General features: G+C 66.8%; 1 protein-coding gene across 5 annotated transcripts in view; it reads left to right on the top strand.

The window, feature by feature from the left end:
• The window catches only part of DNAH17 (dynein axonemal heavy chain 17), an 88,733-nt gene that overhangs the window by 54,900 nt on the left and 8,239 nt on the right, over nt 1-25,594 (top strand). For 2 of the 5 annotated variants that reach the window (XM_075904149.2, XM_089771947.1), the window contains 24 exons: nt 1,434-1,536; nt 1,705-1,852; nt 4,269-4,360; nt 4,461-4,622; nt 5,523-5,687; nt 6,052-6,243; nt 8,586-8,852; nt 9,884-10,045; nt 10,646-10,879; nt 11,233-11,397; nt 12,003-12,098; nt 12,370-12,587; nt 13,386-13,593; nt 13,834-13,949; nt 15,556-15,748; nt 17,410-17,645; nt 18,235-18,357; nt 20,358-20,562; nt 21,761-21,925; nt 22,079-22,219; nt 22,304-22,474; nt 23,617-23,739; nt 24,683-24,876; nt 25,440-25,588. In XM_075904149.2, coding sequence (XP_075760264.2) covers nt 1,434-1,536; nt 1,705-1,852; nt 4,269-4,360; nt 4,461-4,622; nt 5,523-5,687; nt 6,052-6,243; nt 8,586-8,852; nt 9,884-10,045; nt 10,646-10,879; nt 11,233-11,397; nt 12,003-12,098; nt 12,370-12,587; nt 13,386-13,593; nt 13,834-13,949; nt 15,556-15,748; nt 17,410-17,645; nt 18,235-18,357; nt 20,358-20,562; nt 21,761-21,925; nt 22,079-22,219; nt 22,304-22,474; nt 23,617-23,739; nt 24,683-24,876; nt 25,440-25,588 — 4,028 coding nt within the window. The other 3 variants (XM_089771948.1, XM_075904151.2, XM_075904152.2) reach the window with 3 other exon arrangements.

The raw sequence follows: 25,594 nt of genomic DNA, 5'->3' as shown, positions 1-25,594 counted from the left end.
TACCCTGCAGCGATGACGGGGTCGGTGTGGCTGTCTGAGGAGTGCCTGGCCCCCGTCACCGGAGGGCTGAGAGCCAGTAATCTCCGGTGTAGTTACCCTCCCCATTTCCAGAGTTGTTGACTCGAGTCCCACGACTGGAACTCGAGTCCGACATAAGTCGCCAAGGTGACTCGACTTGAGACGCGACTCGGGTTCGTTTGTGACTTGCGACTCGACGTGAGACTTGCTAATTTTGTTAAATCGACTTGGTGAAACAATTGTCTGAAAATGTCGCTATTGATGGCTTGGACAAAAGTGACGGGACATTTTTAAATTAAGACTTGAGACATGACTTGGGACTTGACGCGAAAGTGCCTTTAGGGCCTCGAGACGCGACTTGAGACTTGACAGTGACGACTTGAAGCCAACACTGCCATTATCCCCACTGGCCAGATGGGGCCAGAGGCACAGAGAGATTGAGGGAGTTGACTGAGGTCACATGGGTCATCTGTGGCAGAGCAAGGATTGGCACTAGGGCTTCTGAGTCCGAGGTCAGCACATTGTACCTGCCCAAAGAGACGGGCCCGTCTCCAAGCGGTTCTGGAGCACGAGATCTCGAGGGAGCAGGGCAGCCCAGCCTTGCCAGGAGCGAGCCCAGCTGCCCAGCGGTAGGGAGCAGTGGGTCCATCCCCCTGGCCAGGGCTCCCCTGAAAGCCTGGCATTGGTGCGCACCGGGCATGGCAAACCCAGCCTCTTGCGCTACCCTGGTGCAGACAGCACGTGTCAGTGGGAGGCTGTGACGGCACGTCAGGGACCCCCCCACCCTGCACCTCGCCCCCCCCCCCCCCGTCCTCAGCAAGATGTGACTCCGCCAGCCAGTGGAATAGCGGGTTAGTGCTGCTCCGGGATCCAGCCCAGCCTGGGACTGGTGCAGGCGTGAGAGGACAGGCCGACAGTGTGTCCCCTAGACTGGTTCATATGCTTCCCCCCGCCCCCGCCCCAGGCCACCCCCTTCCTTTGTCCAGACCCCTTCCCCTGCCAGGTGAGAACCGCTGGGCCACAGTCTACGTGACATGGGGCTGAGGGCCCCCCCAGGCAGTGCTACAGACGCAGGCCGTAGGGGTCACCCCCAGCCCACATGGCACCCAGTGAATGCTCAACAGAGTGGGCCTGGGGCCATTAGAGTAGACAGCCCCCCCCCCCGCACTACATCACAGAGGCTTCTCCCACCAGACCGCTGCCGTGGCAGAGCCGCTGTGCCCTGCCGGGACCTGCCCTGCGCTGTGTGTCTGTGAGAAGCAGGAAATGGCGTTTCCTGGGCAGCGTGTGGGGCTGCAGCCTCCCCAGGGCGGGGGGCTGGGAGGGATCAGTGTGTGGGGCAGTGAGGTGGGGCCCGGTTCATGCGAGGCCGCAGAGCATCTAGGCGCGGCCCCATCTGTATCCCCTCTGGCTAGGTATGACCGGATCAAGCTGACGCTAAAGGATATTCACAACTGCCAGTACGTGGCCTGCATGAACCCTACATCCGGCTCCTTTACCATCGACTCCAGACTCCAGGTACGGCCCGGCGCCGCGAGTGGACCAGGCAGCCACACGCAGGGCAGGCGGGTGTGTCTCGGCCGGGGTGGCTGCGTCCCGGCTCTGTGCCCTGCCCGGGGGACACGGGGCTCTGACGTGCCTCCTCCCCCGGCCTGACGCGCTGGCGTGGACGTGCCTTTGTTCCAGCGCCACTTCTGCGTCTTTGCCGTGAGCTTTCCTGGCCAGGACGCGCTGGTGACCATCTACAGCACCATCCTGGCGCAGCACATGGCCATCCGCAACGTCTCCGTGCTGGTCCAGAAGATCCTGTCCCCACTGATCTCCGGCGTGCTGGGTGAGCAGCGAGCGCGGCCCCAGGGGCTGCAAGCGGCGTGCTGGGCCCACGAGCGATGTCAACCCAGCCCCTCCGGCACCCCTGCGCAGCCTCGGGCGTGGGCCCCCGGCCAGCTGGGAGGGTGGGATTTTGAGCACGGCCCACGGCAGTTCTGTCTCTGACGTGCCGGCAGCGCTGAGCGCTCGAGAACCCCACGTGCCGTGGCCAAAGCGCGTGGCCGACGGCTGCAGGATTCCCCGCCGCCTGCACTCAGCCCTCTCCTGCACGTGCCCAGTGCCGGGGCTGCCCCCCGAGGCCGACAGCTCAAGCGACACTGAGCCCCTGGCCTGCAGGGGGCCGGTGGGGAGGCGCAGGGGGGTTGTGTTCCCTCTGGTCACGTTCTTGTGTGGTGTGTGATTCCTCCTGCCCTGTGCTGTTCTGGTGTAACGCTGGGTGTGTGCCTCAGTTTCCCTGGGCACTGCACTGCTGTCTGGGAGGGGATGGGAATGGTGGGTCTGGCCCTCACTGAGGGGAGGCTGCCCCGGGCTGCCCCATCTTAGCACGTCCACAACAATAGCTCAGGCTGTGCTGGACCCTGACGCTGGGGCTGCCTGGAGAGCTGGGACCACTTGCTGGGGGCGAGGGGGTTAGTTTTTTGGATGGCTAAGGAGGAGGGAGCCTTGTGGGCCCGGGCAGGGGCCCTGGCCCCGTTCCCCCCCATCCCTACGATGGCTGCACTGACGGCTCCTGGTTCCAAGTCTGGGCTGCGCTGTGTCCCCGGGACCCAATAACCCTTCTCTTCTACCTGCCGCCGGAGAGTCCCAGTGGACTGCGGCGGAGGGTGCGGGGCCCGGGGACGTCCCCACACTCGGGTCCCAGCCCTGGCCAGGGGGCGCTGCTTTGCCCCATGCACGGGATCTGGGGGACAGTTCCTGGCTAGCCCGGCAGCGAGCGGAACGGCCCCCGGTCACAGGGCCTAGGCCGGCGTTTCTCACGCCGTGTGCCGCAGAGAACAGAATTCAAAATGGCCACCCTTAAAGGGGCAGGCAACCCTTTTTTCTCAATAACTTCCCCCAACCCTTTGTTTGTTTTTGTTTCCCATAAAAAAAATGTAAGAAACACTGGTCTGGGGGCTCCCACTGGCTGCTGCCTTATGGGCTGGGGAGCTGAGTCCTTTCCCCAGAGACCCAGCCCCAAGGCCCCCGCTCGCTACAGACGTGGGGCTCAGCTGTAGAGCCCCACATTCGGGGAATCTTGGCCACCGTCTTCGTGCTGCTCTCCTTGGACTGGCAGCAGGACGAGTAGCCGTGAAACAAAGTTTGTAAATAAATGAAATGAGAGAATCCACGTCCAGAGCGCTGAGCATCTTGTCTGTGAGTCCGTCTGGCTGTCCGTCAGACCACTTGTCCAAGAGCTCCCCCAACCGGTCAGCGCCAGGCCCCCGCACCTGGCAGGCAGCTTTCCCTTCTCCCAACTCAAAGCCAGGCCGGGCTGTGCCAGGACAAGGGGCTGTGCCTGGAATGGGATTGCTTCTCCGCACACGGAAGGGGGGTCAGTGACCAGGGGACAGGTATCATGCAGTGGCAGCAGGGGGCGGTCACACCAGTAAGAGAGTGACCAGGGCTCTCTCTGTTGCTGGCCACCAACCATGGGTAAGTGGCTTCCCTGCCCCCAAACCCTCCCCCTCATAAGGAGCTGCCAGGAAAGCCCTCCCCCCGCCAGGCTGGCCAGTGCATTTCCAGCTGTCCCAGAGAAGCTGCCAGCTGGGGCCAGGCCCTGCAGTCCCAGGGAGCCACCGTGGCTGGAGCAGCGCCACCCGCACCAGTGAAACCGCCCCCCCCAGGCCTCCCTGCCCCTGCCCAGAGCCCCCAGGCCTGAGCCCCCCACCCCCTGCCCTGATTCCTGCGCCCCCCCCCCCTGCCCTGAGCCCCCATGAGGACCTGAGCAACGCCAGGTAAACCCTCGTTTTAAACAACCTTCCTGTACAAAGCGCAGCATCCGACGGGGAGCCCCTGGCGTCGCACACGTTTCAAAGCCCCTGGCCAGCGCTGGGAAGGGTCCAACCCTCTTGGAAAGGATCTGGTTTCATTCTGGTTCTGCCTCGGTTCTCTCACACAGACTGGCGACAAGAACCTCTTCCTGCCTTGCGGCTCCCTGTGGGCAGTGGCTGTAATTCAGCCAGCGCTCCGCGTCCTCACCACCTCCTCCGTCTCGCAGCCTGGCCCAAGGCAGCCTGGCCCCGAGAAAAGAGAGTTTATTTCAAAGTTCCACCAGACCCGGTTCTGTAGTTAGGTCTGAGCGGACGTGGGAATTGTGCAGCAAGTAACTGGAGAGGGGGAAAAGCGCGAGCCTTGTTTGAAGAAAAATATCCCCCCTTTGCCGTGCGTGCTCGGTGCACCCAGCTGCTCTCACCGGCCGTGTGTTTCCCCATAAACAGCCTTACACCAGAAAATTACATCCTCCTTCCTGCCTACGGCCATCAAGTTCCACTACGTGTTCAACCTCCGGGACCTCTCGAACATCTTCCAGGTAGAGCGCGTTGGGTTGGCCTGGCTCTTCCTTCTCCCTCCCTGCGTCTCTGCCATTAGCTTCCTCCAGCGCTGGGGACTGAAGGGTTTGTGTGTTGCAGGGATTGCTGTTCTCCACGGCTGAATGCCTGAAGACGCCGCTCGACCTGGTCCGGCTCTGGCTCCACGAAGCTGAGCGAGTCTATGGAGACAAACTCATCGACGAGAAAGACAAAGAAAGCTTCGGCCGAGTCCTCGCCGCGACCTGTAAAAAGTACTTTGACGTAAGCCGCTTGCACGCACTGAGCGTCTGACTCCGAGCTGCTCCCAGAGCCGGGCTCAGAGGGTCACGCTTGCACTCCCAGCGGCTTGGGAGTTAGTACCAGCTGAGACCCACTTGCCGAGATGCACCTTCTGCCTCGAGCTGGCCCTAGTCTGATTTTCAGGGTGGGAACTGGAGTCATCTCAAAACGGCGTAAGTGCTGGTTGTCGCGTTCGCGGGGAGCGTGGCTCTGGCTGAGCCCCAGCTGGCTGTGACGGGCTTCCCATGGCGGGTAAAAGCGAGCTCGGCCAGGGCTATCTTCTGAGCCACCCTTGGCCACCGCAAATGGGCGCCCGGCCCCTGCTGGCCTGGGCAGAGATGCCCGTCTGTTCCATTCCAGCACGGCAGGGCAGGGCAGGGCAGGGCAGGGCAGCGCGGCGTACGGCTCCCAGCGACCATTTCTCTTGACCGGTCTGTGTCCAGTTCGGGGCGGGGGGACGTGGGAGGCCAGGACACGGCCTCAGCCCAAGTGGCGGGTTGCAGCGGGGCCAGGAGCCGGAGGTGACCGCCTGGGCCGTGTTGCTGGGTGAGTGGCTGGCTGGGCATGGGGCGGAGAGGGGTCAGTGGCGGAAGCAGCCGTGGCTGGGAGAGCCGGTGTGGCGGACGGCCTGATCCTGCAGCCGAGTGTGTGCAGGCCACCCCGTGCCCACGGAGAGCCTCCCCCATCTGCAGGGCTCTGCGCCAGGCGCACCCCAGCCAGCAGCAAGAGGAAGCCCCACCCTCGAAACGCTCCCAGGTGGAGGGAGACATTCCGCTGTGGGGCTGGCTGGAGGGGCGACAGAGTTTGGGCGGCAGACGCAGACGGGGAGGGGGAAGCGGCCGGTCACTAGGGACGAGCGTCATTTTCTGCCTCTCTCTCCAGGAGCTGGGCGAGGGCCTGCTGTTTGCCAAGCCCAACATCTACTGCCACTTTGCCCAGGGCATTGGTGAGCCCAAGTACCTCCCTGTGGCCGACTCGCAGAACCTGAACAAGCTGCTGGTGGAGGCTCTGGACTCGTACAACGAGGTCAACGCCGTCATGAGCCTGGTGAGCCGGGCCGGGAGCGCAGCGAGACAGAGTTCGGCTTGTCCCTCCTGTTGCACAAGCTCCGTGGGCCGTGTGGCCGGGTTGCCTGGCCGGGCCGTGTGGCCGGGTTGCCTGTCCGGGCCCTGTGGCCGAGTTGCCTGTCCGGGCCCTGTGGCCGGGTTGCCTGTCCGGGCCCTGTGGCCGGGTTGCCTGGCCGGGCCGTGTGGCTGGGTTGCCTGGCCGGGCCGTGTGGCCGGGTTGCCTGGCCGGGCCCTGTGGCCGGGTTGCCTGTCCGGGCCCTGTGGCTGAGATGCCTGGCCGGGCATGGTGCCAGTGCTTGTGGTGGCTCAGGCCAGGAACGGCCTCTCCCGTGTGCTCCGCCCAGGTGCTGTTCGAAGACGCCGTGTCTCACATCTGCCGCATTAATCGGATCTTGGAGTCCCCCCGCGGGAACGCCTTGCTGGTGGGCGTGGGAGGCAGCGGAAAGCAAAGCCTGTCCCGGCTGGCCGCCTACATCAGCGCGCTGGACGTGTTTCAGATCACGCTGAAGAAAGGCTATGGAATTCCAGACCTCAAGGTGAGCACGGGCCGGCCTGCCCCCGGCTGGGGGAAGCCGATCTGCTCCGCACAGAGTGCAGGCTCATAGGGCTAGCAGCCTGCCAAGCCAGCGCCTTGCATCAATCCGACGGCTACACAGGCCTCCCGCTCTCCGGTCGGATGTATCGTTCCTTTGTGCTCTGGGCAGGGTTCCGGCTCTGAGACCCGCAACAGGACCGACAGAGCCTGGGAGGGGCCAGTGATAGGCCCAGCCTGGCCACAGCCCGTGGGCCACGCCGGGCAGCACGGCAGCGGTGGCTGTTAGGAGAGATGCGGGCTCTGGATGGGCATGGGGCCGGGGCGGAGCGGGTGGCCCAGAGCCCTGGCCAGATGGGAGGGGGCCACTGCAGCGCACTCAGGGCGGTGGGTCACGACACTGATGCAGCAACATTGTCGCCAGCGAGCGCGTCCGCAACCAGGCAGGGCTCTATGCTAGTGCCAGCAACGGGGCTGCCAGGCTCCGGGGGACGGCGCGTTGGGGCCCCCGACTCCTGTCTGCAGCAAGATGGGACTCCGCCAGCCGGTGGAATAGGGAGGGTTTAGCTTCTGCGAGGTACGGCCCGGCCCGGGTTCCACGTGGGCATCCAAGTGCGGTGCCAGGCTGCCCGGAGCGCGCCATACCTCCCCCCCAGCCAGCCCTCGGCGCTGCCCGGAGCGCGCCATACCTCCCCCCCAGCCAGCCCTCGGCGCTGCCCGGAGCGCGCCATACCTCCCCCCCAGCCAGCCCTCGGCGCTGCCCGGAGCGCGCCATACCTCCCCCCCAGCCAGCCCTCGGCGCTGCCCGGAGCGCGCCATACCTCCCCCCCAGCCAGCCCTCGGCGCTGCCCGGAGCGCGCCATACCTCCCCCCCAGCCAGCTCTTGGCGCTGCCCGGAGCGCGCCATACCTCCCCCCAGCCAGCCCTTGGCGCTGCCCGGAGCGCGCCATACCTCCCCCCAGCCAGCCCTTGGCGCTGCCCGGAGCGCGCCATACCTCCCCCCAGCCAGCCCTTGGCGCTGCCCGGAGCGCGCCATACCTCCCCCCCCAAAGCCAGCCCTTGGCGCTGCCCGGAGCGCGCCATACCTCCCCCCAGCCAGCCCTTGGCGCTGCCCGGAGCGTGCCATACCTCCCCCCCAGCCAGCCCTTGGCGCTGCCCGGAGCGCGCCATACCTCCCCCCCCAGCCAGCTCTTGGCGCTGCCCGGAGCGCGCCATACCTCCCCCCAGCCAGCCCTTGGCGCTGCCCGGAGCGCGCCATACCTCCCCCCCAGCCAGCCCTCGGCGCTGCCCGGAGCGCGCCATACCTCCCCCCCAGCCAGCCCTTGGCGCTGCCCGGAGCGCGCCATACCTCCCCCCCAGCCAGCCCTTGGCGCTGCCCGGAGTGTGCCATACCTCCCCCCCCCAGCCAGCCCTTGGCGCTGCCCGGAGCGCGCCATACCTCCCCCCCCCCCAAAGCCAGCCCTTGGCGCTGCCCGGAGCGCGCCATACCTCCCCCCAGCCAGCCCTTGGCGCTGCCCGGAGCGCGCCATACCTCCCCCCCAGCCAGCCCTTGGCGCTGCCCGGAGCGCGCCACACCTCCCCCCCAGCCAGCCCTTGGCGCTGCCCGGAGCGCGCCATACCTCCCCCCCGGCCAGCCCTTGGCGCTGCCCGGAGCGCGCCATACCTCCCCCCCCAGCCAGCCCTTGGCGCTGCCCGGAGTGCGCCATACCTCCCCCCCGGCCAGCCCTTGGCGCTGCCTGGAGCGCGCCATACCTCCCCCCCGGCCAGCCCTTGGCGCTGCCCGGAGTGCAGAGCTCTGTGCCCCAGCAGTGCTATCTAGTGCCCGGGCCCTTAGCGGCAGCTGCCTGGGCGGGACTCGCACCCGTTGCCTTTGCTCCCGCGAGGGGATCTCAGCTGCACCGCGTGCCCTTAGCGCCACCTGGCCCACGCAGAGCGCAAGTGCGTGGAGGAGCCCTGGGGGCCTGGCTAGTGCGGCTGGGCTCATCCCCGCGATGTGCAGAGCGCTGCAGGGTCGGCCTGTCTGGCTCCGCAGTGCGGGCAGTGGGGTCAGACGTGTGTGCACACAACACACCGGGCACTCTGGCCACACGGCCCAGAACCCGCCCCGCCCCGCCCCGCCCGCAGACTGGCCCTGGGCTGGGCTCGCGCAGGCCGGCACCGGAGGCGTGGCTGCTGAGTCCCGCCATGGCCCAGCCGAGGCTTTCCCCGACCCACAGGTCCACTGGCCCCTCCTGGCCCCGCCCGGCCTGCCAGCTCCAGGCTCGGAGCGATGCCCCCGCCCCACCCCCTGCTCGCCATGGGACAGCCAGGAGCAGCGCCAGGCTGACCATGTCCCCCTGGCCCTAGCTGGACCTGGCCTCGCAGTACATCAAAGCAGCCGTGAAGAACACGCCCACCGTCTTCCTCATGACCGACTCCCAGGTGGCCGAGGAGCAATTCCTGGTGCTGATCAACGATCTCCTGGCCTCCGGCGAGATCCCCGGCCTCTTCCAGGACGACGAAGTGGAAAATATCATCGGCGCCATGCGGCCACAAGTAAAATCCCTCGGCCTGCAGGACACCAGGGAGAACTGCTGGAAATACTTTATCGACAAAGTCAGGCGGCAGCTAAAGGTCGGGGTGTGTGTGTGTGTCTGTGTGTGTGTCTGTGTGTGTGTGTGTGTGTAAATACTTTATCGACAAAGTCAGGCGGCAGCTAAAGGTCGGGGTGTGTGTGTGTGTGTGTGTGTGTGGAAATACTTTATCGACAAAGTCAGGCGGCAGCTAAAGGTCGGGGGGTGTGTGTGTGTGTGTGTGTGTGTGTGTGTGTGTGTGTGTGTGTGTGTGTGTGGAAATACTTTATCGACAAAGTCAGGCGGCAGCTAAAGGTCGGGGTGTGTGTGTGTGTGTGTGTGTGTGTGGAAATACTTTATCGACAAAGTCAGGCGGCAGCTAAAGGTCGGGGTGTGTGTGTGTGTGTGTGTGTGTGTGTGTGTGTCAGGTAGCTGGCTCTGTGGAGGGGGAAGGGTGTAGCCAGCTGTGTATGTTTGTGTGTGGGGGGAGTAGCTGGCCGTGTGTGGGGGAGGAGGTAGCTGGCCGTAGGGGGGGAGATAGCTGGCTGTGGAGGGGGGGGGTAGCTGGCCGTGGGGGGGAGGAGGTAGCTGGCCGTGGGGGGGGTAGCTGGCCGTAGGGGGGAGATAGCTGGCCGTGGAGGGGGGGGTAGCTGGCCGTGGAGGGGGGGGTAGCTGGCCGTGGAGGGGGAGGGGGTAGCTGGCCATGGGGGAGCGGTAGGATGGGTTTCAAAAGAGTTCAGTGTGTCAGACACCCAAGTGGGGGCTGGTATTTAAAGATCTGGCCCCTTGGGGGGTGCTGAATGCTTGTGAAAATAGCCCCCCCCCCCCAGAGCCCAGGGCCCGTTGCCTTCTCCCCTCTCCCAGGGCTTGTCCCAGAACATGCCTGGAAACAGCTTCTGAGAGAGGCCCAAGGGCCGGCACCCAAGCCCCCAGCCCGCGGGGCTCCCTGGGCTACGCTCAGCCCCAGGGCCTCACCCAGCAGCGCAGAGGGGCTGCGCGCCCGGGGGCTCCGAGGTGGCCCAGCCCGTGAAGCGGGGCCGGGTGCGGCAGGACGCCCGGCCCGCCTGCAGCTTGGCCCATGCTCTGCTCCAGGTGATCCTGTGCTTCTCCCCCGTGGGCTCTACGCTGCGGGTGCGGGCAAGGAAATTCCCTGCCGTGGTCAACTGCACGGCCATCGACTGGTTCCACGAGTGGCCGGAAGACGCGCTGGTGTCGGTCAGTGGCAGGTTCCTGGAGGACACGGAGGGAATCGAGGTGAGCACCGAGCGCGGGCGGCCGGACCCTTTGGTGGCCGCGAGCAGCAGGGTGGCCAGGTGGTTCCACAAGACACGGGACACCCTGGCACGGCGTCCCAATCGACAGCCCCAAGGAGTCAGAGGGCACCGGCCGGTGGACCCCCCGACAAAGCTCCAACACCGGACCGTGCGGGTCAGAACCGGACACCCGGCAGCCCTACGAGCAGCAAGCCCCCGGCCCGTCCGCGCTCGCCTGGGCCCTCTCCACCCGGGACCCGGGAGAGCCTTGCGGCTGCCCTTCCCTTGGGCCTCGGCACCAGGTGATCGGGGGCCGTGAATCCCTCCCGAGCTCGTGCCACGACAGGGAGCTGCAGCCTGGCTGGGGGGCAAAGCGCCGGGAGGGTGGCTGTGGAGTGCAGCCCAGGCTGGCCACAGAGCCCGCGGGCGCCCGGCTGGACACGATTCGCTCTGGCATCCTGCCCCGTTTCCCCGGGTCCTTCTGCCTGTCCATGGGCAGGGGCGAGCTGGGGCTTCTGCCTCGCCGAGTATCTGCCGCGTTCGGGCTCGCTGAGCGTCTGCAGGGAGGGGGAACTGATCGCATGCTCGGGCCCTACTGCAGCCGGAAGTCAAGGTCTCCATCAGCCAGTTTATGTCCTATGTCCACAAAACGGTAAACGAGATGTCCAAAGTCTACCTGGCCACCGAGCGACGCTACAACTACACAACCCCCAAGACCTTTCTGGAGCAGATCAAACTCTACCAGAACCTGCTCACGAAGAAGAGGAGAGAGCTCATCGCAAAAATCGACAGGCTGGAGAACGGCTTAATGAAGCTGCAGAGCACCGCGTCCCAGGTACCTGCGCCCCGCGACACCCTCCCCCCCGAGGGCTGGGCCGCCTGCGCAGCCTCCTTCCCCGGCCTGGGCGGAGGCCAGGGTCAGTTCCAGCAAAGGGGCAGGGAGGCCACAGCTGGGAGCCAGCCCTGTCCCGCCCCACTGCACGCCCCACCCGCTCCTTTCGTTCTCGGGTGGGTCACCGGGCCCCCTTCCGCCAGGGGCACCTGTGGCACAAGGACTGTCCCGGCCAGGGGAGCGGTGGCTTTGGTGGAGCCGAGCCGTGGTCCCCTGGCTGCCGGGTGCCGCTGGCCATGCCAGGTACCCGCTGGACCCGGGGCCGCCTCTTCCCGTGTCGGCTGCGCTCTGTGCAGGTCGCGGACCTGAAGGCCAAGCTGGCTCTGCAAGAGCTGGAGCTGAAGCAGAAGAACGAGGACGCGGACAAGCTGATCCAGGTGGTGGGGGTGGAGACGGAGAAGGTGAGCAAGGAGAAGGCCATTGCCGACGAGGAGGAGCTGAAGGTCCAGGTCATTAACACGGTAAGTTCCCAGCCTACCGGGGAAGGGGTGGGGCACGGGCGGGGCCGGGACGGCTGGAGAGGCAGAGCCGCCTTGCCCAGGGCTGGGGCTCAGTAACGAGCTCTGTGCGCCGGGGCCCCTGGCTCGCCCGGCCCTTGCAGCTCACCCCAGGGAGAGCGACCCCTTTCCTGCGGCCAGGCCCTGCCCCGGGCCCTGTCTGAGGGGTGGCAGTGAGGGGGGCGGGACAGGAACAGGAGCCCTGTTACCTGGGCTTCGCCACGGGCCAGGCTGCCGCCCCAGGAGGCGTCGTTGAGGTTGTTTTTATTGGGGCCTGCGCCGTGAGCGGAGGCAGAGGGGAGGGCAGCGGCTTTGCAGGCGGCAGGGGTTGTGCCACACAGGGCAGTGCTGGGGGAGACGGGCAAGCGCCTCGTTGAATAAGCCGCCATTCAGCTCAACAGTTCCCTCTGCCCCGCGCATGAACCCCTCGGCCCCGTCCCTCGCCACGGGCACCGGCAGAGAGCACGGCTCGGGCAGGGGCAGCACAAGGCCCCAGTGCTCCCCGCTCCGGAGCCAGGCCACGCCGGGGGATGCGCCGCCCCCATTCACTCCCGCGTCGCCTCCCGCAGAACGTGACAGAGAAGCAAAGAGCCTGTGAGACTGACCTGGCCAAGGCAGAACCCGCTTTGCAAGCAGCACAGGAGGCTCTGGACACGCTCAATAAGGTCAGTACCTGCCTGCGTGGGGAGGGAACGGCCGCCCTGCTTTGCCTCCTGGTGGGGCAGGGTGTGGGGGGGCCCCGCAGGCGTCAGGGAGGGATGCAGCGCTCCCGCGCCCCAGCGCTACGGCCTGGGAGGGGAAGGTGGGCGGCGAGCTCCCCCGGGGCCGGGAGCAGGGAGGTTCCTGCACACGCACGGCCCGGCTGGATCCAGAGCCGGCCGCGACCCACGTCTCCGGAGCCCAACCGGTGACTGCGCCGACTCCCGGCCTCTGCAGAACAACCTGACGGAGCTGAAGTCGTTCGGCTCGCCCCCCGAGGCCGTGGTCAATGTCACGGCAGCTGTGATGATCCTCACGGCCCCCGGGGGCAAGATCCCCAAGGACAAAAGCTGGAAGGCGGCGAAAATCATGATGGGGAAAGTCGACTCTTTCCTGGATTCCCTGAAGAAGTACGATAAGGAGCACATCCCGGAGCCCTGCCTGAAAGCATTTAAGTGAGTGAGCCTGAGCCCGCTGGCCCGGCGCGCAGCGACACGGGGGGGGCTCGATCCTTTGGGCCTTGGAAAGGCCCGGCGTCTCTCGCCCACGGCACCCGGCCACGGCCTGCTCCTGGTTCCACAGCCCGACACTCACAGCCAGGCCAGTCTCTGGGCTGTTTGCGGGCCGGCGAGCTGGGAGCGAGCAGCGCGGAGACCCTCTCTGAGCTGCTGGGTCTCTGATGCACACGCTGCCCGTCAGGCCCGGGGGCTGGGAGTGGCCGGTGTTTAGGGGCACGGCCCCTGCTCTGGGCCCTCCAGCAAGACGAGAAACATGCCCCTCCGAGCCCCTCTCAGACTCCCGTCCCGTGGCCTCCACCCCCGGCGGTGGGCAGGGATCTGCAGGGGCGAGGGAGAAAATTCACCTTTCTCCAGCCGTGTCGGCGCGGCTCAGGGAACTCCGACCCAAAATGGAATTTAGAAAAGTTCCTGAGCCAGCTTCCTGGCCAGGTCCCCAGGAGCCAGCAAGCCGTCAGGTTCGCCACCTGCCGAGCCCGGGCCCAGGGGACGAGCTGGGCAGCCCGCCTGCCTGGTTTCATCGGGAGCTGTGGTAGAATGAATGGGCCTGCGGAAAGCCGGATTCTGCTGCGCCTCCCCGGGGACCCTCCTCTGCTCTGCTGCGGCAGCCAGTCAGGGAGCCCCAGGAAACCAGGCCCGTGGCGGGTTAAGCCGGGCGCTCCCAGGCAGAGAGCAGGGGAACCGGCCCAGAGCCCAGGGGAGCTCACAGCACCGTCCCGCTTCGTGTTCTGTCCCCAGGCCCTACCAGTCAGACCCAACCTTCGACCCCGAGTTCATCCTCTCCAAGTCCACGGCTGCAGCCGGCCTGTGCTCCTGGTGTTTGAACATCGTGCGCTTCTACGAGGTGTACTGCGACGTGGCGCCCAAGAGGCAGGCCCTGGAGGAGGCTAACGCGGAGCTGGCGGAGGCGCAGGAGAAACTCAGTCGCATTAAAAACAAGATTGCGGTAAGTGTGGGTCACTCGTGCTCCAGCGATCCCAGCCCGACCTGCCGCCCGTGGCCACAGCCCGGTCACTGGCGACAGGCGGGGCCCGGCGCCGGAGGGAAGTGGGGCCGGCTCCTAGCAGGCGGTAGCACCCCGGTCGGAGACATTTGCTACCAAGGAGTCGTGAGGGATGCGGCTCTCTCCCTCCGCCGGCCGCACGCAGGCCCCGGCTTCCCTGGCTGACTGCGAACCTCTCGACAGGACCTGAACGCCAACCTAGCCACGCTCACAGCCGAGTTTGAAAAGGCGACGGCTGAAAAGATCAAGTGCCAGCAAGAGGCTGATGCTACCAACCGAGTCATCACCTTAGCGAACAGGTAGAGCGGCAGCGGCACCTGCTGGGGAGACACAAACCCCCCCCCCCCGCCATGGGGAGACACAAACCCCCCCCCCCGCCATGGGGAGACACAAACCCCCCCCCCCGCCATGCACCCTTCGCAAGTCTCTGCTGGGAAGATGTATCCTCAGCAACTGGTTTCTCCTCCCCCGCGCATCGGCACACCTCTTCCCCCCCGACGGGTGCCCCACTCCCCCCTCCTCCGACCGGCACGCCTCTCCCCCCTCCTCCGACCGGCACGCCTCCCCCCCGACCAGCACGCCTCTCCCCCCTCCTCCGACCAGCGCGCCTCCCCCCGACCAGTGCGCCTCTCCCCCCTCCTCCGACCAGCGCGCCTCTCCCCCCTCCTCCGACCGGCACGCCTCCCCCCCGACCGGCACGCCTCTCCCCCCTCCTCCGACCAGTGCGCCTCCCCCCCCCCCCGACCGGCACGCCTCTCCCCCCTCCTCCGACCAGCGCGCCTCTCCCCCCGACCAGTGTGCCTCTCCCCCCTCCTCCGACCAGTGCGCCTCCCCCCGACCGACACGCCTCTCCCCCCTCCTCCGACCAGCGCGCCTCCCCCCGACCAGTGCGCCTCTCCCCCCTCCTCCGACCAGCGCGCCTCCCCCCCCCCGGCCGGCACGCCTCTCCCCCCTCCTCCGACCAGCGCGCCTCCCCCCGACCAGCACGCCTCTCCCCCCTCCTCCGACCAGCGCGCCTCCCCCCCCGACCGGCACGCCTCTCCCCCCTCCTCTGACCAGCGTGCCTCCCCCCGACCGGCACACCTCTCCCCCCTCCTCCGACCGGCACGCCTCCCCCCCGACCGGCACGCCTCTCCCCCCTCCTCCAACCAGCGCGCCTCCCCCCGACCAGTGCGCCTCTCCCTCCTCCTCCGACCAGTGCGCCTCCCCCCTCCGACCGGCACGCCTCTCCCCCCTCCTCCGACCAGTGCGCCTCCCCCCCGACCGGCACGCCTCTCCCCCCTCCTCTGACCAGTGCGCCTCCCCCCCGACCGGCACGCCTTTCCCCCCTCCTCCGACCAGCGCGCCTCCCCCCCGACCGGCACGCCTCTCCCCCCTCCTCCGACCAGTGCGCCTCCCCCCCGACCGGCACGCCTCTCCCCCCTCCTCCGACCAGTGCGCCTCTCCCTCCTCCTCCGACCAGTGCGCCTCCCCCCTGACCAGTGCGCCTCTCCCCCCTCCTCCGACCAGTGCGCCTCCCCCCCGACCGACACGCCTCTCCCCCCTCCTCCGACCAGTGCGCCTCCCCCCCGACCGGCACGCCTCTCCCCCCTCCTCTGACCAGTGCGCCTCTCCCCCCTCCTCTGACCAGTGCGCCTCCCCCCCGACCGGCACGCCTCTCCCCCCTCCTCTGACCAGTGCGCCTCTCCCCCCTCCTCTGACCAGTGCGCCTCCCCCCCGACCGGCACGCCTCTCCCCCCTCCTCCGACCAGTGCGCCTCTCCCCCCTCCTCTGACCAGTGTGCCTCCCCCCCGGCCGGCACGCCTCTCCCCCCTCCTCCGACCAGCGCGCCTCCCCCGCCAACTGGCACGCCTCTCTCAACCACACCTCTCCCCCCTACTCCAACTGGCGCGCCTGTCGCTGCAGGCTTGTCGGGGGACTGGCATCAGAAAACGTTCGCTGGGCTGAGTCTGTGGAGAACTTCCGGGAGCAGGAGAAGACTCTGTGTGGGGACGTGCTGCTGATTACGGCCTTCGTGTCCTACGTCGGCTATTTCACCAAGAAGTACCGGACGGAGCTGATGGACAAGTACTGGGTCCCGTACTTGAACGAGCTGAAGGTAGGTCAGCGCAGCGCAACGCCGCGGCTGTGCCGTGCCGCAGGGGAAAGCCGGCGGCTGCGCGTGGGCTGGCACTCACGGGAAGAGCCTGGCCCAGCGCCTCCGAGGGCTCCGCGGCGGGACCGCCCCCCGGCCCCTTCCCCTGCCCCGGGGATGGGGCGCCCCCTCTGAGGGCTCCGCGGCGGGACCGCCCCCCGGCCCCTTCCCCCGCCCCGGGGATGGGGCACCCCCTCTGAGGGCTCCGCGGCGGGACCGCCCCCCGGCCCCTTCCCCTGCCCCGGGGATGGGGCGCCCCCTCTGAGGGCTCCGCGGCGGGACCGCCCCCCGGCCCCTTCCCCTGCCCCGGGGATGGGGCGCCCCCTCTGAGGGCTCCGCGGCGGGACCGCCCCCCGGCCCCTTCCCCTGCCCCGGGGAGGGGGCGCCCCCTCTGAGGGCTCCGCGGCGGGACCGCCCCCCGGCCCCTTCCCCTGCCCCGGGGAGGGGGCGCCCCCTCTGAGGGCTCTGTGGCGGGACCGCCCCCCGGCCCCTTCCCCCCGCCCCGGGGAGGGGGCGCCCCCTCTGAGGGCTCTGTGGCGGGACCGCCCCCCGGCCCCTTCCCCTGCCCCGGGGAGGGGGCGCCCCCTCTGAGGGCTCTGTGGCGGGACCGCCCCCCGGCCCCTTCCCCTGCCCCGGGGATGGGGCGCCCCCTCTGAGGGCTCCGCGGCGGGACCGCCCCCCGGCCCCTTCCCCTGCCCCGGGGAGGGGGCGCCCCCTCTGAGGGCTCCGCGGCGGGACCGCCCCCCGGCCCCTTCCCCTGCCCCGGGGATGGGGCGCCCCCTCTGAGGGCTCTGTGGCGGGACCGCCCCCCGGCCCCTTCCCCTGCCCCGGGGAGGGGGCGCCCCCTCTGAGGGCTCTGTGGCGGGACCGCCCCCCGGCCCCTTCCCCTGCCCCGGGGAGGGGGCGCCCCCTCTGAGGGCTCTGTGGCGGGACCGCCCCCCGGCCCCTTCCCCTGCCCCGGGGAGGGGGCGCCCCCTCTGAGGGCTCTGTGGCGGGACCACCCCCCGGCCCCTTCCCCTGCCCCGGGGATGGGGCGCCCCCTCTGAGGGCTCCGCGGCGGGACCGCCCCCCGGCCCCTTCCCCCCGCCCCGGGGAGGGGGCGCCCCCTCTGAGGGCTCCGCGGCGGGACCGCCCCCCGGCCCCTTCCCCCCGCCCCGGGGAGGGGGCGCCCCCTCTGAGGGCTCCGCGGCGGGACCGCCCCCCGGCCCCTTCCCCTGCCCCGGGGATGGGGCGCCCCCTCTGAGGGCTCTGTGGCGGGACCGCCCCCCGGCCCCTTCCCCTGCCCCGGGGAGGGGGCGCCCCCTCTGAGGGCTCTGTGGCGGGACCGCCCCCCGGCCCCTTCCCCTGCCCTGGGGAGGGGGCGCCCCCTCTGAGGGCTCTGTGGCGGGACCGCCCCCCGGCCCCTTCCCCTGCCCCGGGGAGGGGGCGCCCCCTCTGAGGGCTCTGTGGCGGGACCGCCCCCCGGCCCCTTCCCCTGCCCCGGGGAGGGGGCGCCCCTCTCTGCGGAGGGCCTGGCGGGTTCGGTTTTCAGTCCCTCGTTGGCCTTGGTGAGCAGCGTCCTGCCGGGCTGGAGCCTCGCGGGCAGCCCCGCTCGCAGGCGCGTCCCAGACTCCCGTGTGCTGCAGGTGCCGATTCCGGTCACGCCAGGCTTGGACCCGCTGAGCCTGCTGACGGACGACGCGGACGTGGCCACCTGGAACAACCAGGGGCTGCCCAGCGACCGCATGTCCACGGAGAACGCCACCATCCTGTGCAACACCGAGCGCTGGCCGCTCATCGTGGACGCCCAGCTGCAGGGGCTGAAGTGGATTAAGAACAAGTACGGCGAGGACCTGAAAGCGATCCGCCTGGGCCAGAGGAGGTGAGTCCGGGGGCGACGGGCCTCGGGGAGCCCGGCCCTGCGCCCCCTCCGCAGCCAGACGGGACTCTCCGGCCGGCCGCAGACTAGAAGGCTTGTTTGCTTCCCAGAGACACAGCGCAGCGCGGGCTCAACCAGCGATAGTCCTCTCGGGGGAGGGGTCACAGGCCCCTGCACCCCCGTCTGGACCCGTCTGCTCCCCTCGCGCTCCCTCCGCCCAGACTGCCCCGGCCCCCAGGTAGCCATGCCCCTCGCTTGGTTCAGGGTACACCCTGACGCAAACAGCCGTCTGAGTCCTAGGAGAGATTCCAGCGCCCCCAGCTGAGTGTGTGGGGCTGCTGGTGGTGCACATTCCCTCATGCCTCGGGGCACAGAACAGCACTGATTCCGCACACGGAACAGATTAGAGGGAGCGTTGCTCCTGCAGGGCCCTAGAGAAGGCAAGGTGCTTTGGGGGATTCTCGCTGCTGGGCCCTTTTGGAGCCGCTACGTGTGCTGAAAGGCATCTGGCAGGCAGCTTGTTAGCGGGGGGGGGGGGGGGGGGGGGGCGCTGGAGGGGCGGCGGCTCAGGCCCCTCTCTGCTGTGCTGCAGCTACCTGGATATCATAGAGCAGGCCATCTCTGACGGCCACACCCTGCTCATCGAGAACATCGGCGAGACGGTGGAGCCGGTGCTGGACCCGCTGCTGGGCAGGAACACCATCAAAAAGGGGAAGTACGTGCGAGGCACCCGGAGTGCGTCCTGCCCGGAGGCACATGGCTGGGCTGGGCTGGGCTGGGCCACGGGCCGGGGCCGGCCGGCCTTTTGGAGACGCCCGCAGCCGGTGACTCTGACCAGCACTAACCACCCTTCCCGGGGGGTCCCTGTGACGGCGCGTTGGGGTCCCCCGTCTCCTGCACCCCCGCAGTGGCACGAACAGACTCCCCCAGCCAGTAGAACAGGGGGAGTTCATTGCTTCTCCAGGATCCAACACAGCATCTGTCATCTGGTTACAGGGACTTGGGCTAGGAGGCCTCAGTGCCCCCCCTTGAGATGGGGGGTGGCTGGGCCCTACAATCCCAACCCCTCTCCCTAGCTCCTTCTCCCCTGCTTCCCAGACAGAAACTAAAGACCGTCCCTTCCAGCCCTGCCCCCCACCAGGGGCGACATTCCACCTCCCTTTGGTCCTCTCCCTGGGGGGGTAACAGGTTACGTCCCTGTCCCATCAGCTACTGGGCTGGGCCATGGTACAGGCAGCAGCCAGTGGGGTCACCCCCAGCCCACGCCTAGCAACCAGCAAGCTACCCCCACTACGGCACAGTCCCGCCCCGAGTCCCTTGGCCAGTGTTTTACCAGCGTCACGCCTGACGTCAGCCGTCCCAGGGCTTAGGCTGCACCGTAACTCCCCCAAATGGCAGCGCCTCCCCGCCCGGGCAGCCTGGGCCCCTCTCCACGCCTGCCCCTGGCCCTCCCAGCCCTTCCTCAGGCCTCTCCCTCCCTCCAGAGCAGTGCTTCTTAAACTTTTTAAGACCGAGGAACACCAAACAATTTTTTTTTTTAATGGGGAACACCAAGCATTTTTTTGTTGAGGAAAAAAAAAAGTTGGGGGGGAAAAGGGTCAGGGGGAAAGTTATTGAGGAGGAAAAAATGGCCAAGGGAAAGTTATTGAACCAAAAAAAAAAAAGGTCGCCTGCCCCTTTAACGATGGCCATTTTGAATTCTGCTGGGCTCCGTGGCAGCACACCGCTGTGCCACGGAACACTGCTCCAGAGCCTCTGAAAACGCCCCTGCCCTTCCGGGGGGGGTCAGAGCGGCTGACACAGAGAAAGGGCTTAACACCTGGTCCAACACCCCCGGGAGTCATCCTCTGACCTGCCTGATGGGAGCCACAGGGGGCCAGCCCAGCATCCTGGCTGCCGAGGGGCCAATGCCAGGTGCCCAGAGGGAATGAACAGACCCAGGAACCATCCAGTGATCCCTGTCTGTCGCCCATTCCCAGGGTCTGACAAACAGAGCCTAGAGCCCTCAGCCCTGCCCATCCTGGCTAATAAGCAGGGCTTGACAAACGGCGGCGAAAACCACTCGCCAGCCCCGTACTGCACATGCGCCCTCCGCGAATAAACAGGGCGCGCAGCTGAAATCTACTTGCCCTGGGCGAGGCGATTGTATCATTTGTCGAGCCCTGCTAATAAGTATTGATGGATTTATGAATCCATTAATCTGTCTAGTTCTTTTTTGAACCCTGTTAAACTCCGGGTCTTCACGACATCCTCTGGCGAGGAGTTCCACAGGTTGACTGTGTGCTGTGTGAAGGAAAAATCTTCCTTTGGTTTTAAACCTGCTGCCTATTCGTTTCATTGGGTGACCCCTAGATCTTATATTGTGGGAACAACTGAATCACTTTTCCTTATTCACTTTCTCCAGTTACAAACCCCCGTTAGAGTTCCGCAGTTTCCTAGTTGAGTTCTTTCAGAACTCTTGGGTGATGCCACCTGGCCTGGTGACTTGTTACTGCTCAGCTGGTCCGTTTGTTCCAAAACCTCCCCAATGCCTCCTCTAGTGTAGCCCTGGGTGGGGTCTGAAGGGAGCCTGCCAGGCGGCCTTTGCAAAGCTTCTCAGTCCACTGGGAGTTGGCACCCGTCTCCCAGCCCCTGGGGTGTCGCTGCCGTTAGCGCATGGGGGGTGCCAATCGGTTTTGCACATCCCAAGAGTGGCTTGGTTCCTTGGCTGAGCAGGTACATTAAGATCGGGGACAAGGAGGTGGAGTACCACCCCGACTTCCATCTCATCCTGCACACCAAATACTTCAACCCCCACTACAAGCCCGAGATGCAGGCGCAGTGCACGCTCATCAACTTCCTGGTGACCAGAGACGGGCTGGAGGATCAGCTGCTGGCAGCAGTGGTGGCAAAAGAGAGGCCCGATCTAGAGCAGCTGAAGGTAGCAACTTGGCGACATGCGGGGACATGGGGGCATGTGCCCCCCAATGCCATGGGCAGGAGAGTCCAGGGGCCGGGGCCAAAGCCTCTCGCTGCCCCTGCACCGCATGCACCAGCAGCAGCGCGACCCCAGGCCATGCCACTGGAGGGAGGGGCAGGACTGGCCCCCGCTCGCTGGTGGGAAGTGGAGCCACGCGGCCAGAGAGCAGAGCAAGCCGGGGCCATGTTGTTCTGCTTCCCCGCTGGCCCTGGGCTGCACTGCTTGGGGCAAGGGGCGGAGCAGGGCTGGGGCCTGGAGCATGGGGGTCGTTCCAGCCCTCCCCAGGCCGGCAAGGTGGCAGCAGGAAAAGCATCCTGCCTGCGGGGGGGAGGGCCCTGGGATTAATGGCCCGGGGGTTGCAGAGTCACCGTCGCTGGAGGAATTTCAGAGCCGGCTGGACAGCCCCCTGCTAGGGTGGCCTTAGGCTCCCCGCGGGCAGGGCCCTCCCCGTGCTGGCACTGCGGTGGACCCTCCAGGCTTCTCTTGCAAATAGCCGACACGCTGGCTTTTCCAGACACCGGCCGGCGGCTCTGCCAGCTCCTTTCCCCAGGAAAGCCCCAGGGCCCGTGAGAGCGAGACTGTGCCGCTGCACTTGCTCCTTCCATGGCACGTGTCGGGTGGGTCCCAGGTGCACCGGGTGGGGCAGAACCAGCAGACACACCTGACCGCCGGACTAGCTACCTCCCGGCCTGGGGGGAGGGGCAGCAGCAGGTCCGTCAGCGCGGCCTGGTGGCACGTGCTGCCAAGCATCGAACCGAGCCCTCGCTCCAGGGCGGAACAGGCCTGGCAGGGGCCGGTCTGGCGCTCGGGGAAGGTTGGGGGGTCGGGGGGATTGGAGGACGAAGGGATAACGGCCCAGCGCCGTTCTCAGGCAGTAGCGGGCTGAGCAGACCCCACAAATGGATTTTAAAGAGACGTGCAGGACACGCGCCCAGAGAACCAGCAGGTGAGGGACCAGCTTTGCCCTTTTCTCGGCAGCTGTAGATGCTAGTCAGACTATAAACTACCCCGCTGTGGCAACGCACGTGAAACCAGCCAGGGACGCTGCTAACTGGTGCCTTGTACCTGCCAACGGGCCCCGTTTAAATCCCCCACACTGAACGCTCTGGTTGAAAGCCCCTGCTGACCTCTTGCCCTCTCTTCTGCACTGACGCTGTAGGCACATCTCACCAAAAGCCAAAACGAGTTCAAGATTTTCCTGAAGGAGCTGGAGGATTCTTTGCTTGCCCGGCTCTCTGCTGCATCAGGGAACTTCCTGGGAGACACGGCCTTGGTGGAGAATCTGGAGACCACAAAGCGGACAGCCATGGAAATTGAGGAAAAAGTAAGCAAGCTGCCCGGCGCTCCTGCAGGCTGTGCTGGGGAACCTGCCGAGTTTCTTTTAGCAAACGCCGTGCGAGCAGGGCCGAGGCTGGGGAGACGTGCTGCTTTCCAGGGCACGCAAAGGGGCCGGAGTAAACTTACCTTTGTTTTTAAGGTGCGAGAAGCTAAAATTACAGAAATAAAAATTAACGAGGCCAGAGAAAGCTACAGGCCGGCGGCAGAAAGGGCGTCCCTGCTGTACTTCATACTGAACGACCTCAACAAGATTGACCCCATCTACCAGTTCTCACTGAAGGTAACTAGCAGCTGGGGCAGGCAGTTCAGGGACGACTTCCCGATGCCAGCAACCAAATCCCCCATCTCCGGCCTTTCCGCCCAGGCGTTCAACGTGGTCTTCGAGAAGGCCATCCAGCGCACGGTCCCGGCCGAGGACGTGAAGCAGCGGGTGGTGAACCTGACGGACGAGATCACCTACTCCGTCTTCGTGTACACAGCCCGGGGCCTGTTCGAGAGAGACAAGCTCATTTTCATGGCCCAGATTTCCTTTCAGGTAGCCTCCGCTGCTAACCCTGTTCTGCTCTGGGCCACAGGGCGAGAGCGTCTCTCTGGGGCAAGGCTCTCAAGGGTCATGACTAAGGCGACGATTTTGCCAGGCACTTTCACCTCAGAGCTGCAGGGAAAATGGCAGAGCCAAGGCAGCGGCCTGGCCTGCCGGGAGGGGTTTTGCAGCCTGCCCTGTCCTGCAGGACCAGGCCCAGCTCCTCGCGCCCGGCGCTGCGACCCCGCACACCAAGGAAATGGGGCCTGACTCCAGCTGCAGATGCCAGACTCCCGTGGCCAGTTCTCTTTCCCGGCCCACTGTTGCAAGGGCCACAGACTTTAACGACTCTGTGAGCCCAAGCCAAAGCCAAAGCCGTGGCCTCCGTGACCGGCTGGCTTGTGTGTGAACATGCCCTGCTGGGCAACCACGGCGCCACGCTACCCCAAAGAGCCTACGCCCGACGTCCACTGCTCCACGGGGATCCCGACTTCAGGGACTTTGGCTCAGGCCCCAGGGGCCATAGGTGCCCGCAGGCCCCCGAGCGTGCTAGGCCCCAGGCCCATTCTGCCAACATGGGGGGAGCGCTGAAGGCACAGGGGCGGCGTTGGGGGCTCCCTGAAGAGGGCAAAAGGCCTGCAGAGCTGACTGGGGCTGCCAAGGGGGGGAGTGGTCCTGTTGCTGTCCCGTGGGCTAGTGTGCACCGAGCCCTGCGGACAGCATTGGGCCCGCACCCCTGGGTGGGGGGGCGTCCAGAGGCTGTGGGGGAACACAAAGGGCAGAGGGAGGCGCTTGGCGAGTCCCAAGGAGGGGCTGGCCCGGTCGGGGCAGCAGGACAGGGCTGAGCCGGGCAGCGTGGGGGGCAGGCCCAGCCTGGCAGAGATGTGCCAAGCACAAAAGCCGCAGGGGTTCCTCCTTCCCCTGGGCGCGTCTGAGCGGGCACATGCCTTTCCCAGCGTGCTGGGGGTGCCCATCTGGTCACATGTCCAGTGGCACTGCGCCAGGCGGCCCTGCCCCACAGAGCCGCAATACCAGAGCTTGGGGTCCAGGCCCATTTCCTCTGGGCGCCCGCGTCTGCCCCACTTCTGCAGCGCCCGCGGCCCCAGCACTGCGAGCCGCCGTGTGCGAGAGCCTGACGCCGCGCTTCCCCTCAGGTCCTGCTCACGAAGAAAGAGGTGAACCCGGTCGAACTGGACTTTCTTCTGCGCTTTCCGTTCAAGGCTGGACTCACGTCCCCTGTGGACTTTCTGCTGTCCCAAGGGTGGGGTGGGATTAAGGTGCGTCTGAGGAAGGTCAATTTCTCCTGGTGTAAGAGCTGCTCCGTGGCAGCGAGTGAACCGGGGCCAGGCCCGGGCGGGTTGAAAGAGGAGCAGAAGGAGACTGAACCTACGGAAGCCAGTTGGTTCAACTAGCTCCCTGCAGAGCCGCCGCTCTGAAAAAGGCTGCTGCGACAGACAGCCCCATTGCTGCAGTCGCTATCTGAAAGTAGCATTGACCCAAGCTCAGGCCGAGTGCGCAGCTAATCCCCGAGCAGCCAGGGCAGCCGCAGGGGCAGTCGGTTTGTGGCGTGGTGTAGCCAGTGTCCCTTGGGAAGGCGTTTCCCGTGGGTAGCATGTAAAGTGCCGAAGCTTTGCGGTGGGACCAAGTCCCCTTTGCTTGTGGAAGGCTCAGTGTTTAAATCCACGTGTGTTCGCGTGACTGACCCGGGGCACAGCTGTGGCCCGTATGCCGGACCTGCCGCGGGCAGGCGCTGGGGGTAGCCCACCCCGCCCCTAGACAGAGGGACAGGTCCATCCACAAGTGGCGAAGATGGAAGCTGCGAGGGGCGCAGGGCGGCCAGGGAGCCGCTCTCCAAAGAGGGGCTCTCACGGGAGGGGGGTGGCCAAGGGGCTCCCTTTTCTTGCGTAATCGCCCCGCACAGCTGTTCGCGTACCGTGTGAAACTGACCGTTTGCGCCGATTTTGGGTGCATCACAAATTCTCCCCCCTCCCTGCACGGCCCCCAGTGCCCAGCAGGGCTCGTTCCCAGGGGCCAGCAAGGAGGGGTTAGTGCCGCGAGCGCGCAGCCGAGCTGAGATTGGACAGGGCATCGCTCCTGTCAGTCAAAGAAAAGGGGACAGGCCGGGGCGGGAGCTAGAGCGCTAAGCAACGCGCAGCCTGTGGGGAGCCGCCGGGCCCCAGGCACAAGGCTCGAGTGGCTCCCCGTCTCCCGCACGCGAAGGTCCTCTCAGAAATGGACGAGTTCAAGAACTTGGACGGCGACATCGAAGGCTCGGCCAAGCGGTGGAAGAAGTTTGTGGAGTCGGAGGCGCCGGAGAAGGAAGTGTTCCCGAAGGAGTGGAAGAACAAGTCAGCGCTGCAGAAGCTGTGCATGATGCGGTGCATGAGGCCGGACCGGATGACCTACGCCGTCAGGTACCGTCCTGAGCCCCCGGGCTGGCCGGAGAGCAATGGACCCGCTGGGGCGGGCGGCAGCCGCCTGGGGGAGAGGCTCTGAGCCGGCAGGGCGTATGCTAGCCAGCGGGCCTTCCAAAGGGCCTTCCAGGGCTGCCAACGGGGCGGGGGACGGGCCTGGCTCCGCCTGCCTCCCCACACGCCCAGCCCTAGGCCACAGCAGCGCCTCTGCTGGCCCAGAGGAGCCACGTGCCAGACACGGGCCTGCTGCGGGAAGCAGCGGAGGGGCGGGGGCGGGAGCGGGCTAACGGGTCCTGGTGAAGGGGTGGATCCGGCCCAGGACTTGCCTGGGCAGCGCCGGCCGACTGTGTGACCCGGTGCCTCTGTTCCCAGCTCTGCTCTCGAGCCCAGAGCTCCGGCTGGGTGTGTGGGCACGACTCTGGCTTCTGCTCCACTCCCCGCCCTTCCTACCGAGTGCGCTTCACCCGGCCTGCCAGGGGCTGCTGGAGCCCACGGCCTGCCCTGCGCGGCCCTCGGACGGTCGGGGACTGGAAACTGAGGCTCCATCCACGTCTGTTGCACAGAAACTTTGTGGAAGAGAAAATGGGCAGCAAGTACGTGGAAGGCAGAAGTGTTGAATTTTCCAAGTCCTACGAAGAGTGCAGCCCGTCCACTGCAATCTTCTTCATCCTCTCGCCAGGGGTGGACCCCCTGAAGGACGTCGAGGCGCTGGGTAAGC

The sequence above is a fragment of the Pelodiscus sinensis genome, chromosome 20, assembly GCF_052426305.1.
Source record: "Pelodiscus sinensis isolate ZL-2025 chromosome 20, ASM5242630v1, whole genome shotgun sequence".
Lineage (NCBI taxonomy): Eukaryota > Metazoa > Chordata > Testudines > Trionychidae > Pelodiscus > Pelodiscus sinensis.
The sequence above is the reverse complement of the archived record's forward strand: the minus strand, read 5'-3'. Positions and strand labels throughout refer to the sequence as shown.